The sequence below is a fragment of the Echiichthys vipera genome (genome assembly GCF_963691815.1).
Source record: "Echiichthys vipera genome assembly, chromosome: 2".
NCBI lineage: Eukaryota > Metazoa > Chordata > Actinopteri > Perciformes > Trachinidae > Echiichthys > Echiichthys vipera.
Window position 1 is genome coordinate 5,915,746 of NC_139827.1, and position 25,969 is coordinate 5,941,714.

The 25,969-nt window shown below is 43.8% G+C and overlaps 1 protein-coding gene across 4 annotated transcripts; it reads left to right on the forward strand.

Moving 5' to 3' along the window:
- Positions 1-1,212: 1,212 nt before the first annotated feature.
- On the forward strand, positions 1,213-25,969 carry LOC310958442 (bromodomain-containing protein 4-like). Of its 4 annotated transcripts, none has more exons than XM_083929390.1 (22): positions 1,213-1,283; positions 7,497-7,645; positions 9,516-9,756; positions 9,854-9,946; positions 11,712-11,849; positions 11,994-12,126; positions 12,506-12,885; positions 12,970-13,344; positions 14,178-14,306; positions 14,486-14,707; positions 14,890-15,161; positions 15,242-15,342; positions 15,445-15,702; positions 16,823-16,921; positions 17,369-17,797; positions 19,565-20,149; positions 21,344-21,444; positions 21,632-21,752; positions 21,993-22,126; positions 22,234-22,424; positions 22,764-23,001; positions 23,921-25,969. In XM_083929390.1, exons 3-22 carry the CDS (start codon positions 9,628-9,630, stop codon positions 23,987-23,989), a joined length of 4,197 nt encoding a protein of 1,398 aa, XP_083785516.1. In that variant the 5' UTR covers positions 1,213-1,283; positions 7,497-7,645; positions 9,516-9,627; the 3' UTR covers positions 23,990-25,969. The 4 variants fall into 4 exon arrangements, with proteins under 4 accessions (XP_083785516.1, XP_083785519.1, XP_083785517.1 ...); XM_083929393.1 differs by having other exon boundaries at positions 16,826-16,921; XM_083929391.1 differs by lacking the exon at positions 1,213-1,283 and adding an exon at positions 1,851-1,922.

A 25,969-nucleotide genomic window follows, 5' to 3' on the forward strand; every position in this document is an offset into this window, starting at 1 on the left:
TAAAAATAATAAAAAGGGGGAATTGTTGTATATATGTAATATATATATATATATATATAGTATAAATAAGTCATAGAGTGTGGTCTATACCTACTCTGTAAAGTGTCCTGAGATAACCTTTGTTATGATTTGACACTATAAATAAAAAATTGAATTGAATTGAAATGAATGGGATCGGCTTCAGCATCCCCGCGACCCCGACCCCGGGACAAGCGGTTGAAGATGAATGAATGAATGATGAATTGAATTGAAATTCATGTCAATACATAGATGTATGTAATGATCTCTGTTTTCATACATTTCATTAAATGCCAGGAGGTATATTAAATATATTTTCACAGTTGTCTAAAAATAATAAAAAGGGGGAATCGTTGGGTCTGTGTTTATATATATATATATATATATATATATATATATATAGTATAAATAAGTCATTGAGTGTGGTCTTTACCTAGTTTGTAAAGTGTCCTGAGATAACTTTTGTCATGATTTGGCACTATAAATAAAATTTAAATTAATTGAATTGATTTGAAATTCATGTCAATACATAGATGTATGTAATAATCTCTGTTTTCATAAATTTCATTAAATGCCAGAGGGTATATCAAATATATTTTCATAGTCTGAAAATAATCTAAAAATAATAAAAAGGGGGAAGTGTTGGGTCTGTGTTAATATATATATATTATATAATATATATATATATAGTATAAATAAGTCATAGAGTGTGGTCTTTACCTAGTTTGTAAAGTGTCCTGAGATAACCTTTGTTATGATTTGACACTATAAATAAAATTGAATTGAATTGAAATTCATGTCAATACATAGATGCATGTAATGATCTCTGTTATCATAAATTTCATTAAATGCCAAAGGGTATATCAAGTATATTTTCATAGTCTGAAAATAATCTAAAAATAATAAAAAGGGGGAATTGTTGTATATATGTAATATATATATATATATATATATAGCATAAATAAGTCCTATAGTGTGTCCTCTATACCCACTCTGTAAAGTGTCCTGAGATAACCTTTGTTATGATTTGACACTATAAATAACATTAAATTGAATGAAAAATGACAGCCACCGGTCTTATCGCTGAAATCATTACGGGACATTGCGTGATGTTGCCCGGGGGAGGAGGGGGGAGCGGCGGCTGACATTTCGCCTGACAAACCGTCCTGCCTCCGTGCGTCTGACGTCACCGACGTCGAACGGGACTGTTTGTTCTGGATTTGGGGCGAGGAAGGTCTGCGAGCGCTGACAACCGACCGAAGAAGGTAAAAAATAGCATTTCGTGCGCCTCTGGGGGTGACATTGGTATATCAAACGAAAGAATACACCCGCGGGGATCCGGGGAAAGGTTAACAACGGGCTTCGGGGGCGTCTTTCGCGCGCTGTCAGTGTGCTCTTCGGCAAGCGGAGCGTGAGCTGTCTCCGCAGGCCTTGCACCGGTTCGGGCACACGAGATAGATGGGGTTTTTTTGTCTTTTAAGTTAGCGTGATTTTGTGTTATTGTGCTTATATTGTGTTGTCTCCTTCTCCTCTCGGTAGTTGTGGTAAGGTCGTTTTCGTGGCATCGCTCAGTCCTTGCTGTCAGTGTGCACGTTAGCTGCAGGTCGGTATCATGCTAACAAGCTAGCTGCTAGGCTGTTTGTTTGTAGCCCCCGTAGGCCGTATTCAGGACACGGGTTACGTCCTCTCGGCGGCGTAAGTCTACGCGCGATGGCGCAGGAAGCTCATGGGAAGTACGTAGGACTATTCGAGAATACCAAACCCCGTCCGAGGCGTATTCTCAAAGGCCGTTTACGTAAGGAGCTGTCAGTTGCTCTCCGCGGACATGGACGGTTAGCGAGGCGAAGCTGTGGAGCTAAGTTGCTGTTTTTAAAATTAATTATGTCTTTTTTTGGTGATATTAGGTAAAATTGTTCACGACACTTAGCTTTATAAGGTCATTTGTGATTCCTTAGATTGCTACGTGATACGAAATAGTAGCAAAATGGCTGATAAATGTTGTAAAATAATGAATTTACGTATCAACGTTACGTTTATTCGCTGTTTTATTCAAGCCACCTGCGACATTGCCACATTATGTGAACTTAGATGGAGAGATTCTCGGGCTATGGTTGGATTATTTGTTCAAAGCCTCATGAATCAGCCACAGTCTAATGATGAGGATTATAGTAATACTTTATATAGCACCCTTTAACCCTGGTGTCGTGTTCCTGGGTCTGTTAAAATACTCAGTTTACTCAGTGTTTGCTTTATCCCAACTACAAGCAGTATAAACAGCACATATGGGTAATATTTGCCCGTTACCTTTGTTATATCACATTTATGAATTAAAAACAAAAGTTTACAAAGTGCTTTGACAGACAGGGTAAAGGCAAAAGCACAGAGAAATCCATGCACATATACATACTCATCAACAAGGCAAGATATTTGGTGAATAGTTACATCAGAATCAGAAAAGCTTTATTAATCCCAGGGGGAAATTATATTCCTTGCAAACTCCACCTATACAAACAACAATATTAAACAGATAACATATTTGGAAAAACAGAAATATATATATGTACAATAGTAATATATATGCAGATCAAAAGTACTGTGATAATGTGCAAAGAACATATTGTTTATGATTGAGTCCGTATTACAGATAGGAGGTGACAGACTCTCCTAGAGATGCGTTGTATAGTTTAATGACCACAGGTAGGAAAGATTTCCTGTGGCGCTCGGTGGTGGCGAGGAGTCTTCCACTGAAGGTGCTCCTCTGCTGGGCCAGTGTGTCGTAGAGAGGGTGGGAGACATCGTCAATTCAATTCAGTTGTATTTACGGTGCCAAATCATAACAAAAGTTATCTCAGGACACTTTACAGAGCAGGTAAAGACCACACTCTATGACTTATTTATGATTTACATAGACCCAACAATTCCCCCGTAGAGTACGGTGGCAACGAAAACCTTCACTATAACAGACAGGAACGTCAGACAGACCCAGCTCTGTGGAGGACGGACATCTGTCTGCACCGGAGAGAGGAAGAGAAGGAGAGAGAAGACAGACAGATGGACAGAGACATACACACTTCCAGTAACTATAATAACATCTATAGTAATGCGAATATGACTTATATGTTATGGCAGTTAATTCAGCAGAATAGTAGAAACAAGCACAGCTAAGGTGACAGAATATGACAATGATAATAATTATGGGGGCAAACATGATAAATGATGAGCAGCGGATAGCTCGGAGCCTGGACAGCATCCTCCTATCAGTCACGGTTGTCAGGGTGTCCAGCTCCTCCCCCAGGACATCACCGGTCCTCCTGATCAGTGCGTTCGGTCTGTTGGTGTCCGCGACCTTCAGCCCACTGCCCCAGCATGTGACAGCCAAGAAGATCGCACTGACCTCAACAGACTCATAAAACATTCTCACCCTCGTCCGACAGATGTTAAAGAACCTCAGCCTCCTCAGGAAAAGGGTCGACTTTGCCCCCTCCCCTTTTTTTTGTCATCAAATAATTATTAAAAAATGATATTAACAGATGATACTACTTGGACTTAAACTAATTGAACATTACTTTTTAATTATATTGTTATATCCTGTTTGGATCTGGTGTCATCCTATGTAAAGGATTGTGCCATTTGTCCTGTCCCCTTTATTTGGATTCTATGTATTTATTTGCTTTCTCTTCTAATTTTTTAAATATTTTTAAAATATTTTTATTAGGGACTACGGATGCAAATGAGCATAATCCGGCATGTTTTCAGAGATAAGTAAATATCGATCTTCATTAATGTGCACTTTACCTATCTTAAAAATAAAGCATTACTATTATAACGTAAAGAGACAATGGCCTCGCATAAACATAAGTCTATAAAAGTGTGTTTTGAGAAGTGACACCTCTGGGTTCGAGCCTCGACTCCGGAGCGGTTAGAAAGACCCTGCCCGAGGATCTAAGGCAGGGCTGCACAACCATGCTCCTGGAGAGCCACTGTCCTGCATGTTTTAGGTCTCTCTCTGTGCTCCAACACACTTGAATCTAATGATTTGCTCGTTATCAAGCAGCTGAAGCTTGTCACAGGTTTGAAAATCTTTAGACTCAAGTGTGTTAGATCAGGGAGACACCTAAAACATGCAGGACAGTGGCCCTCCAGGAGCAGGGTTGGGCAGCCCCGATCTAAGGCTACGAACAGGCTCGTATGGGGTCAGCAGCTTTAAAAAGTGAGCAGTAAAATCTTAAAAATGAAGTCTAAAATGATGAAATGCCAGTGAAGTGAGGCTAAAATTGGAGTCATGTCTGGCTGCTGAGTTCTGGACCAGCTGGGTCAGAGAAACGTTTGTTCGACCCTCCGTATATCTTGCAGATATCGCAGACAAAGCTGACTTTGACAAATGTATTAAGACATGTGTTCCCACAGTCTGTTGCGCAGTACACTTAAGATGCAACTTCTACATTCTTGCGGTGTATTGTGGTATTCTTGGTTTTATCTGGCGCTGGACTTTAAGTTCAAAGTTCAAGTTCAAACAACTTTATTGATCCCAAAGGGCAATTCAGTTCGGCAGTCCACAGCCTAGACAAAGCGTACATATGGACACAGGAGTGTGTCAGAGAGAAAAACAGCAGACTGGGCGTCAAGTGTACAGTTAAAAATGAGTAGAAAAGTAGTAGTAAATCGAATCAAATTAAACCAAAGAGAAAATAAATAAGTGAGGTTGATGTAATGATACATACGCACCACAAAGTCAGACATAATGAACGCGTATTAAGTGTTAATGATACTATTATATAATATTATAATACTACTGTGAAGGTTGAAAAGCCTGACAGCAGACAGAATGGAAAACTTTCAGTAGCGGAGTGTTTTGCTGCGTTAATCTGAATTCTGGGTAGAGGATGTGGTCGTTTTGGTCAACTTTTTATTTATTTTTAAGCTTTTTGAACCACACGCTTTTTCCACATGTGGTTCAAAAAGTCCGTCTGCTGAACTCTGATTATTATGGAGGAATTTTTGTTTAGACTATTCCTTTCCTCCAAACAGAAGCCATCAAACCAACAAATAAATGAGACGGTTAAAAGACTCTTAAATGGACTGTTCTTATAGGAAAGAGACTGACCCCTAACATGATGCTGTAGAAAATCTCTTTAACACCATGCAATATGAAGCTATAGCAGAAGTTAGGCAGTTGTTTCACAATCATATGCATTTAACGTACATTTATGTCTAAAATGAATCTGTCTGGTAAGGAGATTTAGGTTTTTTGGTGTAAGAAATTTAGCAGTCATCAAAGGAGTAAAACGTCAGCTGACTAAAGACTATCAGAGAAATAACAAAAAAGACACACTATTAAAAAGCATCTAGGTTCAAGATCAGGGTTCATTGTAGGCTATGCATCCATAGAAATGCAGAATTCACATCCCTTTCAACTAGCCTGTCTTCAAGTCACTGAAATATAAATATAACTATAGCACATAAAGCTGTCGTATCCCTTCACTTTACTCTCTGCTCCGCAAGCAAGAGACCCTCGTGAATGCGCCTTTTGATTCTGCTAAAAATCTATATCTTGCAGGACTCGTTACTCCAAATTAAGGACAACAGGGACAACGTGCACATTGTAGACCACGTATATATTTGTCAGGACTCTGTATATCCCAGGGGATTAGACCGAATAATGAGCGGTTTGTGAGAAGAACATATTCTCAGTATTCCAGGGGCTTTTATCTCAGGCATTTTAATAGATATATAAATATGTGTGCCCCGCCATAGACTGGCGTCCTGTCCAGGGTGGACCCCGCCTCACGCCCGATGTCAGCTGGGATCGGCTCCAGCCCCCCGCGACCCCGACAGGGACAAGCGGATGAAGATGAATTAATTAATGATTATATATATTTAAAGCTTTATGTAACTATGTATAGTTAATCTTGTGTGGCTTTATATGTCAGTGACTTGGAAGACAAGCTAGTTGAAAGGGATGTGAATTATGCATTCCTATGGATGCATAGCCAACACTGAACCCTGATCTTGAACCTTTACAGTATCTAGATCCTTTTTAATAGTGTGTCTTTTTTTGTAATTTCTCTGAGAGACTTTGTCTAAACAGAAACAAAGACAATAGCTTTAATCTTTAGTCAGCTGACGTTTTACTCCTTTAATGACTGCTAAAGTTCTTACACCAAAAACCTAAATCTTCCTATCGCACAGATTCATTTGAGACATAAATGTATGTTTAATGCACCGGGCCAAAACCGTTTCTTTAGCTAAAGCCTAGTGCGTTTGACCAGTGTGAGTGCATCCGCTCCGCACATAACTGCGGCCAGCGGGCCGTCCATGGCCCGCCTAAGAGAGGTGGGCTTTTATAGAGCGCGTTTGCACATGTACGAGCACGAGCAGGATGCCTACGGCGGTTCTGACGTCATTTATGTGCGCCTGTTCGGACATAGAAAATAGAAGGACGGACCATGTGGGGACATTTAACAACAACAACAATGGCGGCGAAAGGTTCGCGTTGGTGTGATGCGGAGGTGGAGTGTTTACTGCAGATTTGGTCGGTGAAAATATTCAAAAACAGTCGACAAGACGCACAAAAACTCTGAGGTCTACGGAAAGATTTGAACAAAGCGACGCATCGCGATGACGTCAATCAATGCGTGTGACGTGTTACGGCGTGATGACGAATGGACAGGCAAAAAGCATTCGCGCGAGGCCCAGGTAGTGTGAGTACAAACGGGCCTGGTGAGCAGGGGGAGAGGGAGGGGGGACAAGTACCCTAAAGCCCGGGGCGTGGTGCGGAAGGACAGTGTGAGTGCGCCCTTAGTTAGTTAGCTAGTCATGCTTCAGTATTGAAAAGCCTACGTCGTTACCACACAGAGTGAAACATTAACTTTTTTGACCACTGACCAAATGGCTAGTGAATGTTCAAATTTTACTAGCCACTGACTACATCGATAAATAGTGAAGTACATCTACCAGCCACTTGCGTATTAGCATTTGGCTAGTAAATAGTGCTACTTTAGTACCCTGTTACCACGGCAACTCATACAGATAGGTGGTGACGTCTGAGTTTTTCCTTTTCTTATGTAGTTGGTTTCCAAAGGGAAAACGAAATTAAAACTGTAATTCAGGTATGGCGTTAAATAACCAGAGGTTTTATTTTTAGGCCGTATCGCCCAGCCCTAGGTGGATCCCTTTGAACGTTGCTCAGGAGGAATGAACAAAGAAGGTGCAGCCTCAAATGAACTGATAATAAAAAAAGAGGTGCAGGTGACACTAAAGCAGCGTAGTGTCATGTTATCAAGGAATGCAACTGTTGTTCCTGCCGTTCCTGTTGTATCGCAATAGCATTCGCTTTTTCCCAGTATTACAGGCTTTGATCGCGGCTACTTAAGACTCAGCATGGCCCCAGATTTACCTGGTAGTGTATTCTCATGTTGGTTTGAAAGAACCCAATCAATATTAATCAGGCGTGCCTCTCTAATCTCTCTTTCTCTCAGGTGTGACACTCCACCCTCTAGCTGTGTGTTGTGGTTTCCTTGCCCGCGTGATTGACAAACCTCCGGTGTTACCTCAAGAAATCGGCGCCTCATCAACTGAGATATGATCACACAATTGGATTAGATCGCAGCTGCATAGCAACAAACATGTGAGTATTCATATTTAAATGTGTCAGAATTGACCATCAGGTCTTCTGAGGCCTTGGTAATAGAAATGTTGAGCTCAAACATGGCAGATTTTGGTCTGTCCACACTTTAAAGCCCCAGTTTCTAAAGTCAAATGCTGTCTTTATTATTGTAATCATTATCTCTTTGCATCTGCATACACCACATAAAGCCAAATTATCTTCCAATGTCTTAACATTTATATAACCTATAGATCAGCCTTACTTTGCATGTGACTGGCCGGTCCTTTTGGAAATAATCAGACGTTTTATTCAGCACAATAATTATTATGTTAATGTATAGTTGATGAGTGAAGTGCCTCCTCACGAGTTCACCATTGGTAACAATCTTTCACTGAATAATACCTACAACCCAGGCTCTGCATTTTGTCCAGTCCAGTGTTTAAACCGGCGTTTTCATTTTGATCAAAGAGAGGGAAATTCCAAACATGCATTTCAGCCATTTCATAACAAATGTCCTATTTTAAGTGTTTATCTGGCAGCTGTAGTTGAGTCCTTTCTCACCTGTCTGTCTAACGTCTTGCTCCAGTCTCTACTTTTTTCCCTGCTGTACATTATTCCATAATGTTGCAGATGCTGTGAATTTAGAGTTATACTGCATATGGTGGTGTGGTGGATAGCACTGTCGCCTCACAGCGAGAGGGTTCCTGGTTTGAATCCCGGCTGGGGCCTTTCTGTGTGGAGTTTGCATGTTCTCCCTGTGTCTGCGTGGGTTTTCTCCAGGTTCTCCGGGTTCCTCACACAGTCCAAAGACGTGCAGGTGTTCGGTTCATTGATGACTCTAAATTGCCCGTAGGTGTGAATGGTTGTCTGTCTCTGTTCGTCTCTATGTGCCCTGTGATAGACTGGCGTGCTGTCCAGGGTGTACCCCACCTCACGCCCAATGTCAGCTGGGATCGGCTCCAGCCCACCGCGACCTTAACAGGGACAAGCGGTTGAAGATGAATGAACTGCATATTATTCAGCATCTGTGTTTTCATCAAATCAAATGAATTATGAAGAATTAGAAATCATATCTTCTTTAAATGCCACACTGACATCATATGTGTCCCTATTTTGCCCACCCTGCGGTTGTGTTGAGGATTTATATGCAACAGTATCATTGCATCACCTGCACTGTTGCACATTCATTTTAGCTGCTTCAGACTAGCTGTGCAGTGTGAGTCGACTAATGAAATGCAGTACCATTTGTAAACCTGGATATGTAGTGTTTTTGCAATTTGAAAGCTCCATACTGTACCTAATGTCTTATAACTTAAGTAAATGCTGTGCAGGACTAGTATAACTATATAAATATTTAATGTATTTCCATTTTCCATTTGTACTTCTACCTTATGAGACAGAAAGGCAGCAGGTGAACAGTATTTCTTTGATCTTAAGCCATGCGTCTATATTTATTTCTTTATAAACACTTTACTGCGTGTAAACCCTCTTTAAGACAAACTACAGCCAGGGAGCGATCGTCGACTACATTAAGAGAGATTTGATTGCTGTCGGAGCAGCCAAAGACGAGACGGTGCGTGCTTTTCTTGGAAAAAGAGTCTACCTCGCTGACTGCCAGGTTATCTCCCTCTCACATACCGATGCCATTGAAGCTGAAGATTTAAAGCAGCGTGCAGACACTGGACTGACAGTGGGATAGAGAGTGAAGGAAACGGCTCGATACTGGGTCGATGATCGTGATCGTGGGTTGTCCTACATTTGCAGTGTGGTACTGAAGCTGACTGTTGATTGTATCTTGAGGAAGTTGAACGGTAGTTTGCTTTACTAACAAGCACAGTAGTGGTCAGAGCAGTGCCAGTGGTGACGATGCTCTTGTCGATTGTCCTTCCAGAGAGTCGAGTAAGGAGTGTAATGGCCTGAGGGGGGTCCCCCCGGCCCCACCTGCCCTCGCCAGGTCCTATCAGCTCAAACCATCTGCTCAGTCACTGCAACCCACCACTGCGATGGGAGACGGACTGGAGGCTGGCAGCAACCAGAACCCTCCCTCTGCCCCACCGCCTCTCTCCTTCAACCCTCTACCCCCTGAAACATGGAGCGCCTCCAGACCCAAACGACAGACCAACCAACTACAGGTACGGAGGTTTCTGGTTCGCAGCGTTATACATATAAACTTTGTCTGGTGTTTTGACTTCATTTGATTAATATTTGAATGATTTTGCTCTCTTTCAGTACCTGCTTAAAGCGGTGTTGAAGCCATTGTGGAAACACAACTTCGCATGGCCCTTCTATGCTCCCGTAGATGCCATCAAACTCGGTTTACCTGTAAGTCACATGTTTGCTTGCCTGTAATCCGAGTGCAAAACACTCTTGATAGCGTCTAAATTGCTGCCACATTTATTAAACATTTTAAACGAAAAAAAGCTGCATTTTTTTTCAGACTAGCTTCCTCAGTTAGCGCATTGGGACTAGGGTCGGCCGACTTGGATTATTCAATGGCTGACGCTGATATGTTTAGAGCACAGCTGATATCATGTTGCTGTTTTTTGCAGCAAATAATATACAACAATTGAATAAGACGCATAATGAGACAGAAAAATGGTTAAATTGGCATTTATTAGGCTAGAATTAGCATCAAGTGAAATAACATGCTGAACACAACAAATAGATCCAAAGCCGTACTTCAGATTCACTTTATATGCTCTATATTATGATTTCTGCTGTGTGCTCCTATTAAAAGATATGTGAATATTTCACATATTTGTCGTCAACAAATCCCATGAACAGACTTAGACTGGTGGGCTGACGTTCCTTTTGGGCTGTCTGTTATTTCCTTAATTGGCACTGACCTCTTTAAGCCCCTCCCACTGTTTTTGCTTGATTCCTTCATTGAATAGCATATCTGCAAAAAAGTGCCAAAAATGGATAAGACTAAAAACAAGGGAGACGTGGAGATATTATGAGCCAAACAAAGACAGGCCCCTCAGGTACACAGTATATTGCCAGACGTGCAAAAACATACTGATATCTTTGCTGCAGGACCTTCTTCAGCACCTGTGGCCAATGATTGTGGAGTGGGGCCCAGTGAGCAAGGAGCTCAATAACAAATAGATACTTTCATTTTATATTTTTTTTTTAAAAAAGGCTAGGAACATTCATAGAACAGCCGGGCACTTTAGTTTTTTTGCAAACGTTACTCAAAGAGCAATTTGTAGGGAACCATTTTCATTTACAGACACGGTGCACGAAGTATGTGGATTTGACTTAAAATAAACACACATTCATCACAATCAACTAAGATGTTAGCCAGTGTAACAGTGAGGACCATAGAGGTGTTTCGAAGGTCTACTTCCACAGAGCATCAGGTCTACACGGACAGTACTTTCATTGTTGATTTGGTCTTTTTCTGGCATTTCCAACAAGATAGTAGACAAGAAATAGACAAATGTGTGCTGCAGGTTGATATGAATCGTGTATTTTGAACTGACAAGAGGATGAGAGCTTTAAAAATTTCAATAACATACATTGCGTCTTTATTTTCTCACATTCGGTCTTGGGTATTCGGACCAGATCAGGTAGTCCGTCGAAGTCTCCCATTCATTTTGAATCAGGCTAGTTTAGGCGGTGGAAGCCGCAGGAGAGTGCTGAAGAGGAAAAACACAGCAGGCCGCAGTGAAAAGTTGAGACATGCTCAACGCAACCTGACCCGACGTCACGTTGCGGTGGCCAATGCGATCAAACTTGTCACAGTCCGTTTGAGACGGTGTCAAAGTCTCACAACAAACATAAACATCCTGAGTTTAAAAGAAGAAGAAAAACACAGGCACTTAACTGCCAGGGAGTTTGTGTCACAGCTGATTGTTTCCTGCAGCAAGCTCAGTCTCTCTGTCGCTGAGATCACAACAGTGGTCTGACAGAAAACAATAGCCTAAGTGAAATATAAAGTCCTCATGTATTTGTGACACTCTTACTGCCGCACGACCCTGCAGCAGTTTACCGTATCTACCTGAGTGTGTCTGAATGCAGCCTTACTTTTATGCAGACGAGCAACTGATCTAATACTCTCTACTCGCTCTCCTTCTCCCTCAAGGACTACTACAAGATCATCAAGATCCCGATGGACATGGGCACGATAAAAAAGCGCTTGGAGAACCACTACTACTGGAATGCCCAGGAGTGTATCCAAGACTTCAACACAATGTTCACAAACTGCTACATCTACAACAAGGTCAGCCACCGGCCACATAAGTTCTACTTACACGTGACTTCCCCGAACCTGACGTTCAAGTGACAAATCAGCCCACTGAGGAAAAGCAACTGCATAAAGAGCTTACTATGCCTTCTAAACATGCGCGTGTGTTTGTGTGTTTAGCCCGGGGATGATATTGTCCTGATGGCGGAGGCCTTGGAAAAGGTCTTCCTCCACAAGATCACAGAGATGCCTCAGGAAGAGACGGAGATCGCTGTGGTCACCAAGGGACGTAGAGGGGCCAGGCGGGAGCCAGGTATGAGTTCCGGATGAAATATGGAAATTGATGTGTCAGTTTAATTCAGTTTTTTGTTGCCTCAAAACAATAGTAAAGGTGTTATGATGTGACAGGTTTGCGATTGTGTTTGTGACAAGTAAATGGTAGAAACATAACAGCCAAGCTTTTATGTGCAGTTCTTATGTCGTCTTTGCTAGTTTACCCTCTTCATCATCCACACCTAGCATGACACGTATATTGTTTAAGCAAATCTTGATTACTTCAGGCTTGTATCATTGTTGAACATTTCATAATGTTCTCTCCAACAGGATTAAATTAGTCCTGGATATAAATTGTTTGTGTTTTTATCCTTTATTTCATCTTTATGATCTCCTTGTGTTTATATTCTTCTTTTCAGGTTCGATCAAGTCAGATTCAGGCCAAGAATCATCGTCCCCCTCCACCACCCCACACACACGGGGCTTCTCGTCCCCTTCAACCACCCCACAGACCCGTGCTGTACCGACCCCTCAAGGCCCTCCCGTCCTGCCTTTGGCCCAGCCTCTCTTGCAGCCTCTGGCCCAGCCACTGTCGCAGCCTCTGTTTCAGCCTATGGCCCAGCCTCTGCCCCAGCTTCTGCCTCCACGTGTGCCTCCTACACCAACCTCCCATGCACCTCATCTGGGACCTCCGTTTCCCCTCTCAACACCTGACCTCCTGGCCCAGGGCATGACCTCTGTTCCCCCTCCAGCCCCAACGCACCAAGCTCTGCTGCAGAGCTCCCCCGCCCTCATTAAGGTAAGGAGAATTGTTCATTTTAATAATTAATCACAAGCTGATTTGTTGTCATTTTCTAACTTCTGATCTCCGTTGTTCCCACAGCAAAGGAAGAGCCAGAAGAGGAAAGCAGACACCACCACACCCACAGCCAACGACCAGCTCAGTGAATCGTCTCCCGTCTCTGCCGAGATCCGGCTGCGGCGAGAGAGCAATCGCCCATCTAAGACGCCCAAAAAAGACACGTCGCAGCCGGACTCTCAGCACCACCTGGGAGGCGGTTTGGAGACGACAGCGGCCTCTGCTCCGCTGAAGCGCCAGGAGCAGATGCGTTTCTGCGCACGCCTCGTCAGAGAGATGCTGTCCAAGAAACACGTTGCGTACGCCTGGCCCTTCTATAAACCCGTTGATGCAAAAGCTCTCGGCCTCCATGACTACCACGACATCATCAAGCACCCCATGGATCTCAGTAACATCAAGGTGATTATATTAGGACTGTTGTCCAACATATAATGGACCATGTACAGGTGGCACCATTACTTTTTTAATACCTTACACTGTCAATTATATGCTTTTCTTCACTTCAACAAAATAACTTTCCATACAAGAACTTAACCTAAAATGAAGTATAAAATGATCGTGTGAGGGATGAAAACAGGTAACATTGTCTGAAAGAGTTGAAGGAGAATATCAAGTGTCTGATTAAACATTTATATGTTTATATTTATGCTCAAGACAAGTCTCTGAAGTATCCATTAAACATTACACTCTGCATCACTTTATGGTACTCGTCATCCTTCAGTATTTGGTTTTACGGACACAGGTTGGTACATAGAAAAAACTCAGGTCGGGATCGACCGATATGGATTTTTTTAGGGCTGATGCCTATACTTGTTTTTTTTCACCAGCCTTAGCCGATGACCGATACAGGCGGTCGATTTTCTTGAGCTGAAACTACTTTTGCTTCCCCCAATTTACCTACTAAAAATTACTCGATGACAATAGCAAATGTTATGGGTCTCAATTATTTTTTAGAAAGGAACACTTATTGCACTTAAAAAAAGGTGTCTCTAGCAACACGGAGATACCTGTGGGCGCCTGTCTGTAAATAATGCAATAATGGTAATAATGGTGAACGGAGCAGCCCGCATCAGCCGATACATATACGCCAAAAAAATGCAACTATCGGCCAGCCGATGTATCGGTCTATCACTGTCTTCAGGTTGAAAATACTCTCCATTCCTTCACTAACACAGCTTCAAAAAAATTAGATAGTTTTTGATCTTGTCGGTGCATTTGTTTGTCTCCTTCAGAAAAAGCTGGACAACAGGCAGTACAGAGACGCTCAAGAATTTGCAGCGGACGTCCGGTTGATGTTCTCCAACTGCTACAAGTACAATCCCCCAGACCATGATGTGGTCGGCATGGCACGCAAATTACAGGTAATCAACAGGTCATACATGTCAAGCAATCTACAATCATATATACACTATATGATCAGGGCCTCAGTTACTCCCTCTCTGTGCATTGTGTATTAGGAATTATTAAACACATTTATCTGCTGTTGGTTTGTGGTTGGAGTAGAGTTCACAGTTTCTCCTGCTGTCCTCCATCCTGACAGGACGTATTTGAGATGCGTTTTGCCAAAATGCCTGATGATCCTGAGGAGCCCGCCCCTGTTCCCACCCCATCGTCGGCCCTCCACCCTGCCCCCTCCACTCGACAAGCCCCGCCTCCTCCTGTTATCTCGGAAGACGACAGCTCCAGTTCATCTGAATCGGAGTCCTCGGGAGGAGACTTAGACCACGAAAGGGAACATCGATTGGCCGAGTTAAAGGAACAGGTTAGAGGATGGAAAATGAAGGGGGAGGGAGGCTTATGAGACACAACAGGTGGGTGGGCCACTCAGAACAGCTTTACCGAAGTGGGTGAATGCTGAGACACGGAGGAGCAAATGTGTGGATGCTGTCTTTTCGTCTCTTAAGACCCTCACTGTGTGTGTGTGTGTGTGTATGTGTCCTCTAGCTTAAAGCTGTCCACGAACAGCTGGCAGCACTCTCCCAGCCCCCAGCCAGCAAGCCCAAGAAGAAGGAGAAGGAGAAGGAGAAGGAGAGGGAGAGGGAGCGGGAGCGAGAGAGGGAGAAGAAGGAGAAGGAGAAAAAGAAAGAAAAGCACAAGAAGAAGATGGGAGCAGAGGAACCTGTGGAGGCCCCTCCCTCTGTGATACCTCAGACTTCTAAGAAAAACAGGAGCAGCAAGGAGCCAATCATTCTAAAGAAGGAAAGGAAAAAGCCCGGGTAAGTGTTACAGAGAGAAGATAAGTCATGTTATCGTAGCTGCGTAACCTGAAGCTAATTGCGTCATTTGTCCATCACAGTAAGAAAGAAGGAGTTAAAAACAGTCGCCCAGTTGTGCTCCCTCAGCCTGGGCCGACCCCTCTCGTCCCCTCGGCCGCTCTTGAAGCAGAAGATGAAATGGGTATGTACATGAGGAAAATGTCGAGCACAATGTTTGCTTGGAGAGTGTTTGAGTCGTAAACAATGGGCCGGTATCAACCTGCTAATGTGCTCTCCTCCCCAGATGTATTCGGGGGCGTCTCCACCGACAAGTTCAAGCCGATGTCGTACGAGGAGAAACGCCAGCTGAGCCTGGACATCAACAAGCTGCCCGGTGACAAACTGGGCCGCGTCGTGCACATAATCCAAACGCGGGAGCCTTCGCTGAAGAACTCCAACCCGGACGAGATTGAGATTGACTTTGAGACACTGAAGCCCTCCACGCTGAGAGAGTTGGAGAAGTACGTTTCCAGCTGCCTCAAGAAGAAGAAAAAGCTGTCAGGTAGGCTGAGTCATGAGACTCTCCCCTGAGTCATAGCACCTGAGTCATAGCACTCTCACATGAAGGTCTTGTTCTTCCACTCTTAATTAAATGCTGAGGAAACGTAGAGCAGCTAGGGTAAAAGACTAGTTCCTCCTGTTTCACAGCTTCTAGACACATCGACTGATTGTCAGTTAAAATGTCAACAATACAAAAAACAACCGTCACAGATTTTTGCACACACTATCATTAAATATTAAATATAATTACTATTATTTATTATATTAGCAATTGACTTTCACTGGAATCACATCACATCATATCTGTTGTTTAAATAAGTTACTCTAAGCAAATTGTAATTAAGAAAAAAAATCTGTTAACTTTAGTTAAACTAAAAAACTATTTCTCAAAATGTTTAACTTTTTCTTTGACGCCATTATTTTTTATTTCATCCATGTATCACAACCCTTTTTTATAATCAGATGCATTTACCGTATTTTCCGCACTATAAGTTGCACCTAAAAACCTTCAAATGTCTCAAAAGCCGGCAGTGCGCCTTATAATCCAGTGCGCCTTATATAAGGACCAATATTGAGCCACAACAGGTCTCGCAACTACGGTGAGCAGCAGTCGACTCTGTTTTCCCCCGTAGAAGAAATAACGCGCGGTGCATGTTGAAGTATACGACTGCGCGAAGCGTGCCGTTTCATTTCCATGTGTGTGTTTGTGTAAAGAGCCCAAAATGGCTCCTGTTAAGAGACACGCTTACGACCAATCAATGGTGCGGAAGTGGAGGAAGCAACAGGACGACCTCCCCTGACTGTTTTGTTGACATTCCCTTTAGAGCAGCTCCATCTAATGGATGCAGAACGTAACCCCAGCCTCGACTGTAGCGTCTGTTCTATGCTCCTTATAATGTGGTGCGCCTTATATATGAGAAAAGTTTCCAGATAAGACATTCATTGAAGGTGCGCCTGATAATGTGGTGCGCCTTATAGTGCGGAAAATACGGTACTGTTAATTAACTTCCCCAATAAGACTTTCAACAATTTTTCCAGTGTTGTAGTTTTTTTTTCTTCACACAACAACAGGCAGAAGCTGTGCGCCAGTGTCTGAATGTTTTAAATGTGCTTTGTTACAGTAGAGAAGCCTCTGGAAATGACAAATGTGACTAAGATGAAGACAGGATCCTCATCTTCAGGCAGCAGCGACTCCTCTGACAGTGAAGACTCTGACAATGGTAACGGACACACAACGTTGAATTTAATTTTTCAGACATGTCCAAAAAAAAATACAAAATACAAGAGTATACAAAATTAAATTGTACCCCGCCTCACGCCCGATGTCAGCTGGGATCGGCTCCAGCACCCCCTGCGACCTCGACCCCGGGATAAGCGGTTGAAGATGAATAAATGAATGAATAACAAATAATAAAAAAAAACCTGTAACATAACACATAACATATTTACAGTTAACTCTGCCTGAAAAGAATTAGGAAGAAGTTTTCACTCATTTAATCCTTTTTCACAATTAGGTGATTGCTGTAATCTTTATCTTTGATGTACTATATGAACTATTTGTACATCAAACTATACTGGATATGTTGTTTTGAGAAATGTCAGCTATTCTTGAGCATCAGCGTTCCTCGTATTTTCTCTGTGTATTTTATATACCTTTTGTTCACCAGGGCTGGTTCCCAAGCTGCAGAAGAGGATCTTGACTAACAAAGACACCAAGAGGCTGCACCCCCTGTCCCTCAGTACCGCAGTGGGTCCAGTCGCTCCTCAGCCTCCACCTCCTCCTCAGCCTCAGATTCAGCCCCAAACTCAGCCCCAGACTCAGCCTCAGCCTGCAGTGGTCCAGTCCAAACCACAGTTTGTCCCCCCTCCCCCCGTCCAGTCTCTGGACCCCTCACAGTTGATCACCTCTGGATTTGATCCTCTGGCTCAATTCATGAACCCTCACCTGACGCAGTCAAACACCGAGCCCAATCCGACCGTCACTACTGCCGGTGCCCCCATTGTGTCTGGCTTCCTTAATGCAAACATACCCACTGGCCAGACGCCCACTGAGACGCACCCTTTCCTCAACCAACATCCCATCATACCTTCTCCAGGTATGTACCCTACACCAACAGTTTGCACAACTTACATCTGTGTAAGTGTTCATTATCAAGTTATCAGTTGACTCTTTTACTGGTGAATTAGGTGTTTAGTCTGTAAAATGTTGGAGAAGAGTGTAAGATAGTGTGAGAATTGTTGAATAACTTCAGACTAACATATAATAGGATAAGTCATGACATTCTATATCCAAAACGTCAAAGTTCAACTTCACTGTGAGATCAGGATGCTGTTACTCAGGAACAGGGGCCGTATTCACAAAACATTTTATATTAGCGCTAAGAGCACTCCTAAGGAGCACTAGAAGCTCTTAGTTAAGAGTCATTTCTTCAAACCTATTCCCAAAACCTCTGAGACCAAACTTTACTAAGGAGTGGGAGGGACTCCTAAGCTAAGACCTCGTTGCTATGGATGACATCATGTTCTCACCTTCTAGGAAATGAGTTGATAAGAGGGAATTTATGATAAAAACACTTCAAAGGGGAAGCGAATGAACTGCTGCACTATGTGGGGTCTGGATAGGAGCAAAATCCTCCTGATCGACAGCTGAGGGGTGGCAAGCTTGTCTGCTTTGGACAGCTGCATTTTCCCATGGCGAAATAGCTCGTTGCTATGGATGACATCATGTTCATACCTTCTATGCCCACAGAGATTGGCTGAGAGGAAATGAGTTGATAAGACGGAATTTATGATAGAAACCTTTCAATGGGGAGGAGAATAGACAGCTGCACTCTGTGTGGTCTGGATAGGCCGTTTATCATCTGGAGCAAAATCCTCCTGATGGACAGCTGAGGGATGGCAGGATTGTCTGCTTTGCACGGCTGCATTTTCCCTTTGGCCAAATAGAGTCGTACCAACTTTTATCTGTGATGACATTGGGTGGTTTTTATTGGTCGGTGATGTGACGGCATCCCTGACCGACTCTACCATGTTCATAATGCCATTTCCATTAAGGCGATACCTTTTTAAAAGCTCACTATCATTTAGGGCGCACACGGACTGTCCATCCGTAGTGTTTCCAAGCACGTTTCACGGCTAAAGTCTAGTTCGTTTGACCAGTGTGAGAGCAACCGCACCGTGCCTAGGTGTGGCACGCTTGCTGGCCATGGACAGTGGTACGGATGGACAGTGTGAGTGCGCCCTTAAGCACTAAAATGTTGACTGCAGCAACCATGTTAGCTCCTTCCTCATTTACTCTTGGGACGCAGTCACACTGTCCATTCTTACCGTGCTCCGTGCTTTAGGGTGATTTTAACCCTCTATCTCTTCCATTACTTGAAATGATCTGGGCTACGGCTCAAATGCTAATCGCTTACACGTCATCACCCCTCAGAGATTTAGTATCGTCGTTTCGTTTTTTTTAATATTTTCATCTGACAAAATCTGCTGTAAATACTCCACCTCCACATCAGACCACAGCGAACCATTCAATGGCATCTCTTTAAATGTCCGTATACATATATACACATATTAAATAGACATCAAGACCGCCGTCAATGCTCGTGCTCACGCTCGTACATGTGCTCGTGCTCATGCTAGTACACATGCTCGTGCCTGTACATGTGCATTCAAATATGTACTTTTTATATAATTCCTTTAAAGTCTTCACTAGATATATTTTAAAAGTCTGGAAAGTTTGGATGTATACTGCAGGTTGACTGGTTGGCAGAGGCATACAACCACAAAGTGGAAATTCTCATGTGTCTAAAAAGAAAAAAAACTAATTTTGTTCTTCCCATCCCTCTTGTATTGTATGTTTGCAGCAATCCACAATGCTCTTCCCCAGCAACCATCAAGGCCTAGCAACCGCGCAGCACCACTTCCTCCAAAACCCGCACAGCCTCCCCCGTCCTCGCTCCCCGCCCCGCCTCCATCCTCCTCACCCCAACTTCAGCCCTCGCTTCCACTCACTCTCCCCCAGCCTGTCCCTCGCCCCCGCGTCCCTTCGCCCCCATCGCACGGCATCTTGGGTACCCTCTCGGCACAACCACCCCAAGCCCTGCTGGAGGACGACGAAGAGCCTGCACTCACCAGTTCTCAAACCCCGCCCCTCAGTCAAGTCCACAACTTCTTGCAGTCGCTCCAGCCTCGACCCGCCGCGCAGACTCAGCAGCTGCACACGCACACACATCCGCCTGCGCAGGGCGCCCCTCAGCTGATTTCATCGACCCCCACCCTGACACAGAGACACAGCTCAGGCCACGCACACATGCGCCAGCCCTTCCCACATTCACATACTTCGTCTCAGCAGCAGAAGGGTGTGGCCCTGCAGCAGAAGGTACAGCAACAGATGCAACAACATCAACAACAGCTATCACCACGCAGCAAAGCAGAGCCTTTCTCAACAGGTAAGATCGACGTACTGTACTTAAGGCAGTGGTTCCAAAACTTAGGGCCCAGACCCCCCCACACCAACCCCACTATGATCAAAAGAAGAAAAAACGTGTATGTCTATTACATAAATGTGAGGCAAAGGTAGATGGACCAGTACTCATAACACAGTTTAACTTTCATGGAAGACAAACATGACACCCCTAAGTTTAATATACTGTATTGTGACCATGTTGTGGAGCAACATAGCTTCCTGTAAGACGAGGGACAGGTGACTAGTGGATGCTGCTGAAGACCCTTTTGGGACTTTTGTTAATCTTTGTTATTATTGGAGTACTACAAGATACTTTGCCCTGTTCAATGGTGTTTCAGAATAAAAGCACCATTGCTGTTTGGGGATCATTTCATTCTTCTAATTGAGATTTATTTAAAAAAAAAAAAAAAAAAAAAAAGTTGACCCTTAGGGTTGCGAACCACTACATGGACTTGTACTTATACAGCCCCTTTCTAGTCTTCTGACTACTCAAGGCGCTTTCACAGTGTTTGTCACATTCACACTGACATTCACACTGATGGCAGTGGACATCTACAGACCATCTAATCTAATCATTCACACCACATTTACACACACATGCGCAGCACAGGGAGCAGTTCGGGGTTCAGTGTCTTGCTCAAGGACACTTCAACATGTGGACCGGGGGAGGTGGGAATCAAACCGCCATCTCTCGAATGTAGGACGACCCACTCTAACACTGAGCCACAGTCGCCATTAGACATACACATTTCGTAGATCACTGCACACTTGGTTAAATTTTCCATCAAACTGATTTGTGTGTTTGCAATATTTCTTATAGATTGGGCAATAATCCGATATGATTGATCGCTGATTGTCTTTTAATGGATTCATATCGTGATTAAATCAAATATCGTGATACACAATGTCTTTGTCTGAAGTAATAATATTAAGAGCATACTTACTAAAACTTCTCAGAACATCTGGTGTGAAATTAGTTTAGATTTTGCACTGAAGTTCTTAATTAAATAATACATTTCTCAATATTTTTGTTATGTATTAGAGTCACACAGGAGTATAAAAACAGGCTTTATTGGGATATTAATAAATATCATTATTGAGATATGAATTGACCTATATCGGGATAGAAGATTTTGTCCATATCGTCCAGTCATAATTTCTTGTCCTGTTCTTCCAGGTTGCCTGCGTGAGAGCCCTTCTCCCCTGATGATGCATTCTCCTCAGATGCCTCAGTTCCACACAATGGGACAGCAGTCGCCCGCACAGACCAAGAAACATGTGAGTGAGCCATCTTTTATTACTGTTTATCATGTTAGTGTGCTTGTATATGCTAGCAAAACATGTGCCTCAGTTAGAGACACACAAGGAAACGTCATCAATGTTAATGCTGATGACATCATTTGACACGTATGTTGTTTTGACTGTTGATAAAAGACTCTTTTTACGTAAATGTGTCTGCCTGTAGGAGCAGAGGTCCAACCTGGTGGCGGTCAAGGAAGAGAAGCGTTCCCAGTCACCAGCTCTGCCCCCCTCGCCCTTCAGCCCCGCCATGCGTCAAGACACACACAAACACGATAGCAAACATAGTGAGTACAAGAGTTTTTGGTGCTCTTCATAATGCGTCATCGCTAGTGTTAATAAAGTGTCCGAATTTTGGTGGCCAAAGCTCAGCGAGGTGTCAGAATATGTATTATAATATTCAGAAAGATGTTAAATTCTTACCAAACAGATCTGCAGCCACTTTATGGAGGCACTACTGCTTCTGACCTCCTGTCCGATGATTTGAGGTACTTATGTGAAGTTAATCCCAATTTATTCTCCCTCAGGATTAGACCTGAAGCCATTGGATGGTTCTCGCCCCGGGTCCCGTCTCCCAGACTCCCCAGCACCTCCCTGCTCTCAGCAAGACAACAAAGTCAAGCAAGAGCCCAAAACTCCTACTGCTCCCAAGAAGACGACGGTGTGTACGAGTGTGAGATGAGAGAATAACCTCTCAAAGTAACGGCTCCCTCTGGTTGGTCTGTTTCTCCTGTCGTTCTCTGACCCCTTCTCCTTGTCTTCTCCCAGGAGGTGAAGTTGAAGAACATGGGATCCTGGGCCAGCCTGGCTCAGAGGTCCCAGTCCACGCCGGCTTCCTCCGTGCGCTCCTCCAGCGACAGCTTTGAACAGTTTAGACGGGCCGCCAGGGAGAAGGAGGAGAGAGAGAGACAGCTGAAGGCACAGGCCGAACAGGCCAGGAGAGAGCAGGAGAAGCTACGGTAGGTGGAAGGAAGAAGCGTGCGGTCGGGAAAGCAGAAGTCAGTGAGCAGCAGAGTTACTACATGAGGGAGACATGGAGGGACTTGATGAGGAGGGATCAAAGGTTTAAGAATCAAACCAGTCGAGTAGCTTGATGATTAATATAAAATATTATGTTTTTGTTGGGAAATGAATATCAGGTGATATATACGTGTCTGATAAATCCATCACTGGTCGTGTTTAGTTGTTTTATTATCATCAAAGTAAGATGATAAGTAAGTGACACATATCACAGGATATATCTAGAGTGCAGAAAACAGCTGCCACCGGTCATCTCACTTTCATTTTTTTTTATATAGTAACCGTGACGACGACGACACCGGGGAGCAGGTCCGTCGAGCACAAGAAGATTCCCGCCGTCGCCAGGAGCAACCGCCACCGCTCGCTCCCACACCTCCAGCTTCCACCCCGCCCACTCACTCCCCACAGGCTCCGCCCGCACAGCCGCAGGCCCCGCCCCCCGCCCCTGCACAGAACACACTCGACCAGAGGGAGATGGCACGCCGCCGCGAGCAAGAGAGGCGCAGGAGAGAAGCGGTACGTACAAACCTGCTGGGGGGGAAGCTGATTCTTGCTTTTTAAGGATGACCTGTTATGCTTTTCCTTCATTTCTGACCTATAAGTGTTATGATGTTTTATAATCATGTAAAAATACACAAAGCGTCAAATAATGAAGCATTTAGACGTGAGCCCTGCCGACCGTCAGGAGCTCAGACAGAGCCTGACACACACAGAGGTGCTGCAGCAATGGGCAATATGAGAAAGATAGAAAGATCAAAGCATGGAAATCTGTCGTAGCCGCTCCGATAAATACAAATATAACCCTGAAAAGTAGCATATTTTTTGTTTTATCAGTCTGTTGTCGCGAGCACCATCTTCTTCGCTGTGGTGTCCTGGGGTGCGGGCATCAAAGCAAAAGACGCAAACACACTGAACAAACTCATAAAGAAGGGCCGGGTCTGTTGTTGGCTCTAAGCTCGTCACCCTGGAGGAGGTGGTGGAGCACAGGGTGCTGGCAAAACTGCTGGTGATCATGGACAATGTCTCCCATCCCCTCCATGAAACCCTGGACAAGCTTCAGCAGCAGACTCATCCAACCTCGCTGCCTTAAAGAATCATTCCTACCTGCTGCCGTCAGACTTTACAACGCTGCACAACAACGCTGCACAACAACGCTGAGCAACACTCAGGGAATAAACTCACACTGCTCAAAGTGACCTATCACTGAAATGCACCTTTCTCTCTCTTGCACATTCAAATCCACATAGCACATTGTAATACGCAGTGTCTGCGATACTGTACTTTTATTTTATCTAATTTTTAGTACTTCTGATTGCTCTGTACCGCTGCTACGATGACCTCATTTCCCCTCGGGGATAAATAAAGTTATCTATCTATCTATCTATCTATTAGGGCATATTTAATGCTTCTTCTTCTTCTCCTCTCTGTTCTGCAGATGGCCGACACCATCGACATCAACTTCCAGAGCGACCTGATGGCCATTTTTGAAGAGAATCTGTTCTGAGAGGGGGAAAAAGCAGAGGATGGGAGTGAGACAAGGACCTATTGACACACACAAGTACATTTACAAACATGCATATACAGGTATACACCCAATGCTCTGATACACGTGGTCGCTGCTCACACACACACACACACACACACACTCGCGCACACACACTCGCACAGACACACACACAGCCTTGATAGTAACTGTCCCTTTCTCTCAGTAGTTGAAACAGCTGGCTTGTGTCATGTGAACAAGAGGGGGGGAAGCGATAATGAAATAAGCAACCCTCTTTTCCTCCAACCTCAGATACGTTTTGGTGTCTGGCTTGGTGTTTACGGTTGTCGGCTCCGGGTCCCCTCCCGTGGGCAACGGGTGAAAAAAAACCCAGAACGGCGAAATAATGAGAAAGATGGCTCTCCTCGAGGAAAGCAGAGAAAGGCAGAATGAAACAAGGAGGGGACGGAGCTTTTAACGATTTTTAAAAAACAAAAAAATAATGGCGCTGAAGAGGATTTAATTTAAGAAATGATGTGGAAACTTAGAAAATGTCTAATGTCTGAGAGAAGACGAGAGGGTTTTTAAGAGGACCGGGTGAACAAAGTACAAACGGACGGATCACTTTGTCTTTGTTGTTCCCCCTCTCCTGATCTCGTCTCTTTAGTTTTCCTTTTAAGTCGGATTTTAACCGCGAGGGTCCGGGGGCCGGCGCGGTCTAGTTTGTCAGGTTCAGCGGTCGGTCGTCTAAGAGTCGGTTGTTTTCTCAGGACACAGTGGGAACGCAAAACCCCCGGCCACATCCACACACTTTTCTCTAAGGTCTCTTCACTCCCTTCAGTTACCTGTAATCGTCCTTCCGCGCTCACTCGCCGGGGAGGTGGACGCTCGCTCGGTTCAACACCCAGGCCGGGGGGGGGGCGACGACGAGGAAGGAACGATGGCGTTTTAAAAGTGTGTCCTTCGCCTTAGCGCTCTGGCCTGTAAACTAACCGATCGCACCCTTACAAATTATACATATTATATATATAAATAGATACGTGAATATATATTATATACGACGAAAAAAGTCATCGGAGAAAAGAAAAAAAACACGAGAGGAATTTGGATTTTCCGGGGAGCAAACGCTCGTCCCTGCGTTCGTCTCTCGAGCTCTGGTTTTGATTTTGTAGAATTTACTGTAAAGAAGAAGAAAAAAAACAACTTTTTTATGATTCTATGGAGATCGTTTGCATCTGTCTTATTCTCTCTCATACCTTTTTCTTCCTGTTTTCCGTTTTCTCTCTCGACTCTATGCCAAAACCAATCTATTGAGTGCTGAAAGTTCACAAGTTTTGTTTTTTTTCTACACGTTAAATGCGTCTCGTTTTCACTTTATATTAAAGGCTATGTTTTTATCGCTATTTAATTTTCCTTTATCCCCCTTTTTAAAATCTGAAATCACGCCGCGGATCGCCCCGTCATCGTTCGAGGGCGCGGTTTCGGAAACCGTCGTACGTCACTACTCAACGAGGCCCCGTCATCCTGTAGCTGCACTTAACCTTTCATGACTTGTTATTTTTTATTTTTATTTCCTCGCATCATGTACAAGTGTCGAGTCTCTCTCAGCCGTCTCACCCACCACTATCTCCCTCACAGCGTCTACGGTCTGTATAATAGGTTCTCGTTTGTATTCCTGTCTTTTTTAGTTTGTATTTTTAAAATGTTTTCGTCGTCCGCGGTAACTTTTTGGGGGGATGTCGTGTGCCATTGTGTTTTTCTGGAAGCGGGAGGTTTTTTTTTGTTTCCCTGGTTTCCGTAGAGGTTGGCCCAGAGATCTGTGAGTGTTTTCGATTATGTTTTCATTCATTTCCTTTTCATATTTGATTGTTTTGAGTTTATTTTGTTTTCTTTTCCCTTTGCTATTTTTCTCTTTGATTTCATTTTACCCAGAACAACCTGTCGGTATGTCGGTGAGCGAGGCGTTGAGGTCAATAGATTCATCATGTTCAGATTATGGAG

What these genes read in the sequence shown, in the direction of transcription:
- LOC310958442 (XM_083929390.1), top strand. Translation starts at nt 9,628, where the DNA reads ATGGGAGACGGACTGGAGGCTGGCAGCAACCAGAACCCTCCCTCTGCC. An exon ending in TCCCATCATACCTTCTCCAG is followed by an intron (nt 17,798 to 19,564) that starts GTATGTACCCTA and finishes GTATGTTTGCAG; the next exon opens with CAATCCACAATGCTCTTCCC. An exon ending in CCGCACAGACCAAGAAACAT is followed by an intron (nt 21,445 to 21,631) that starts GTGAGTGAGCCA and finishes GTCTGCCTGTAG; the next exon opens with GAGCAGAGGTCCAACCTGGT.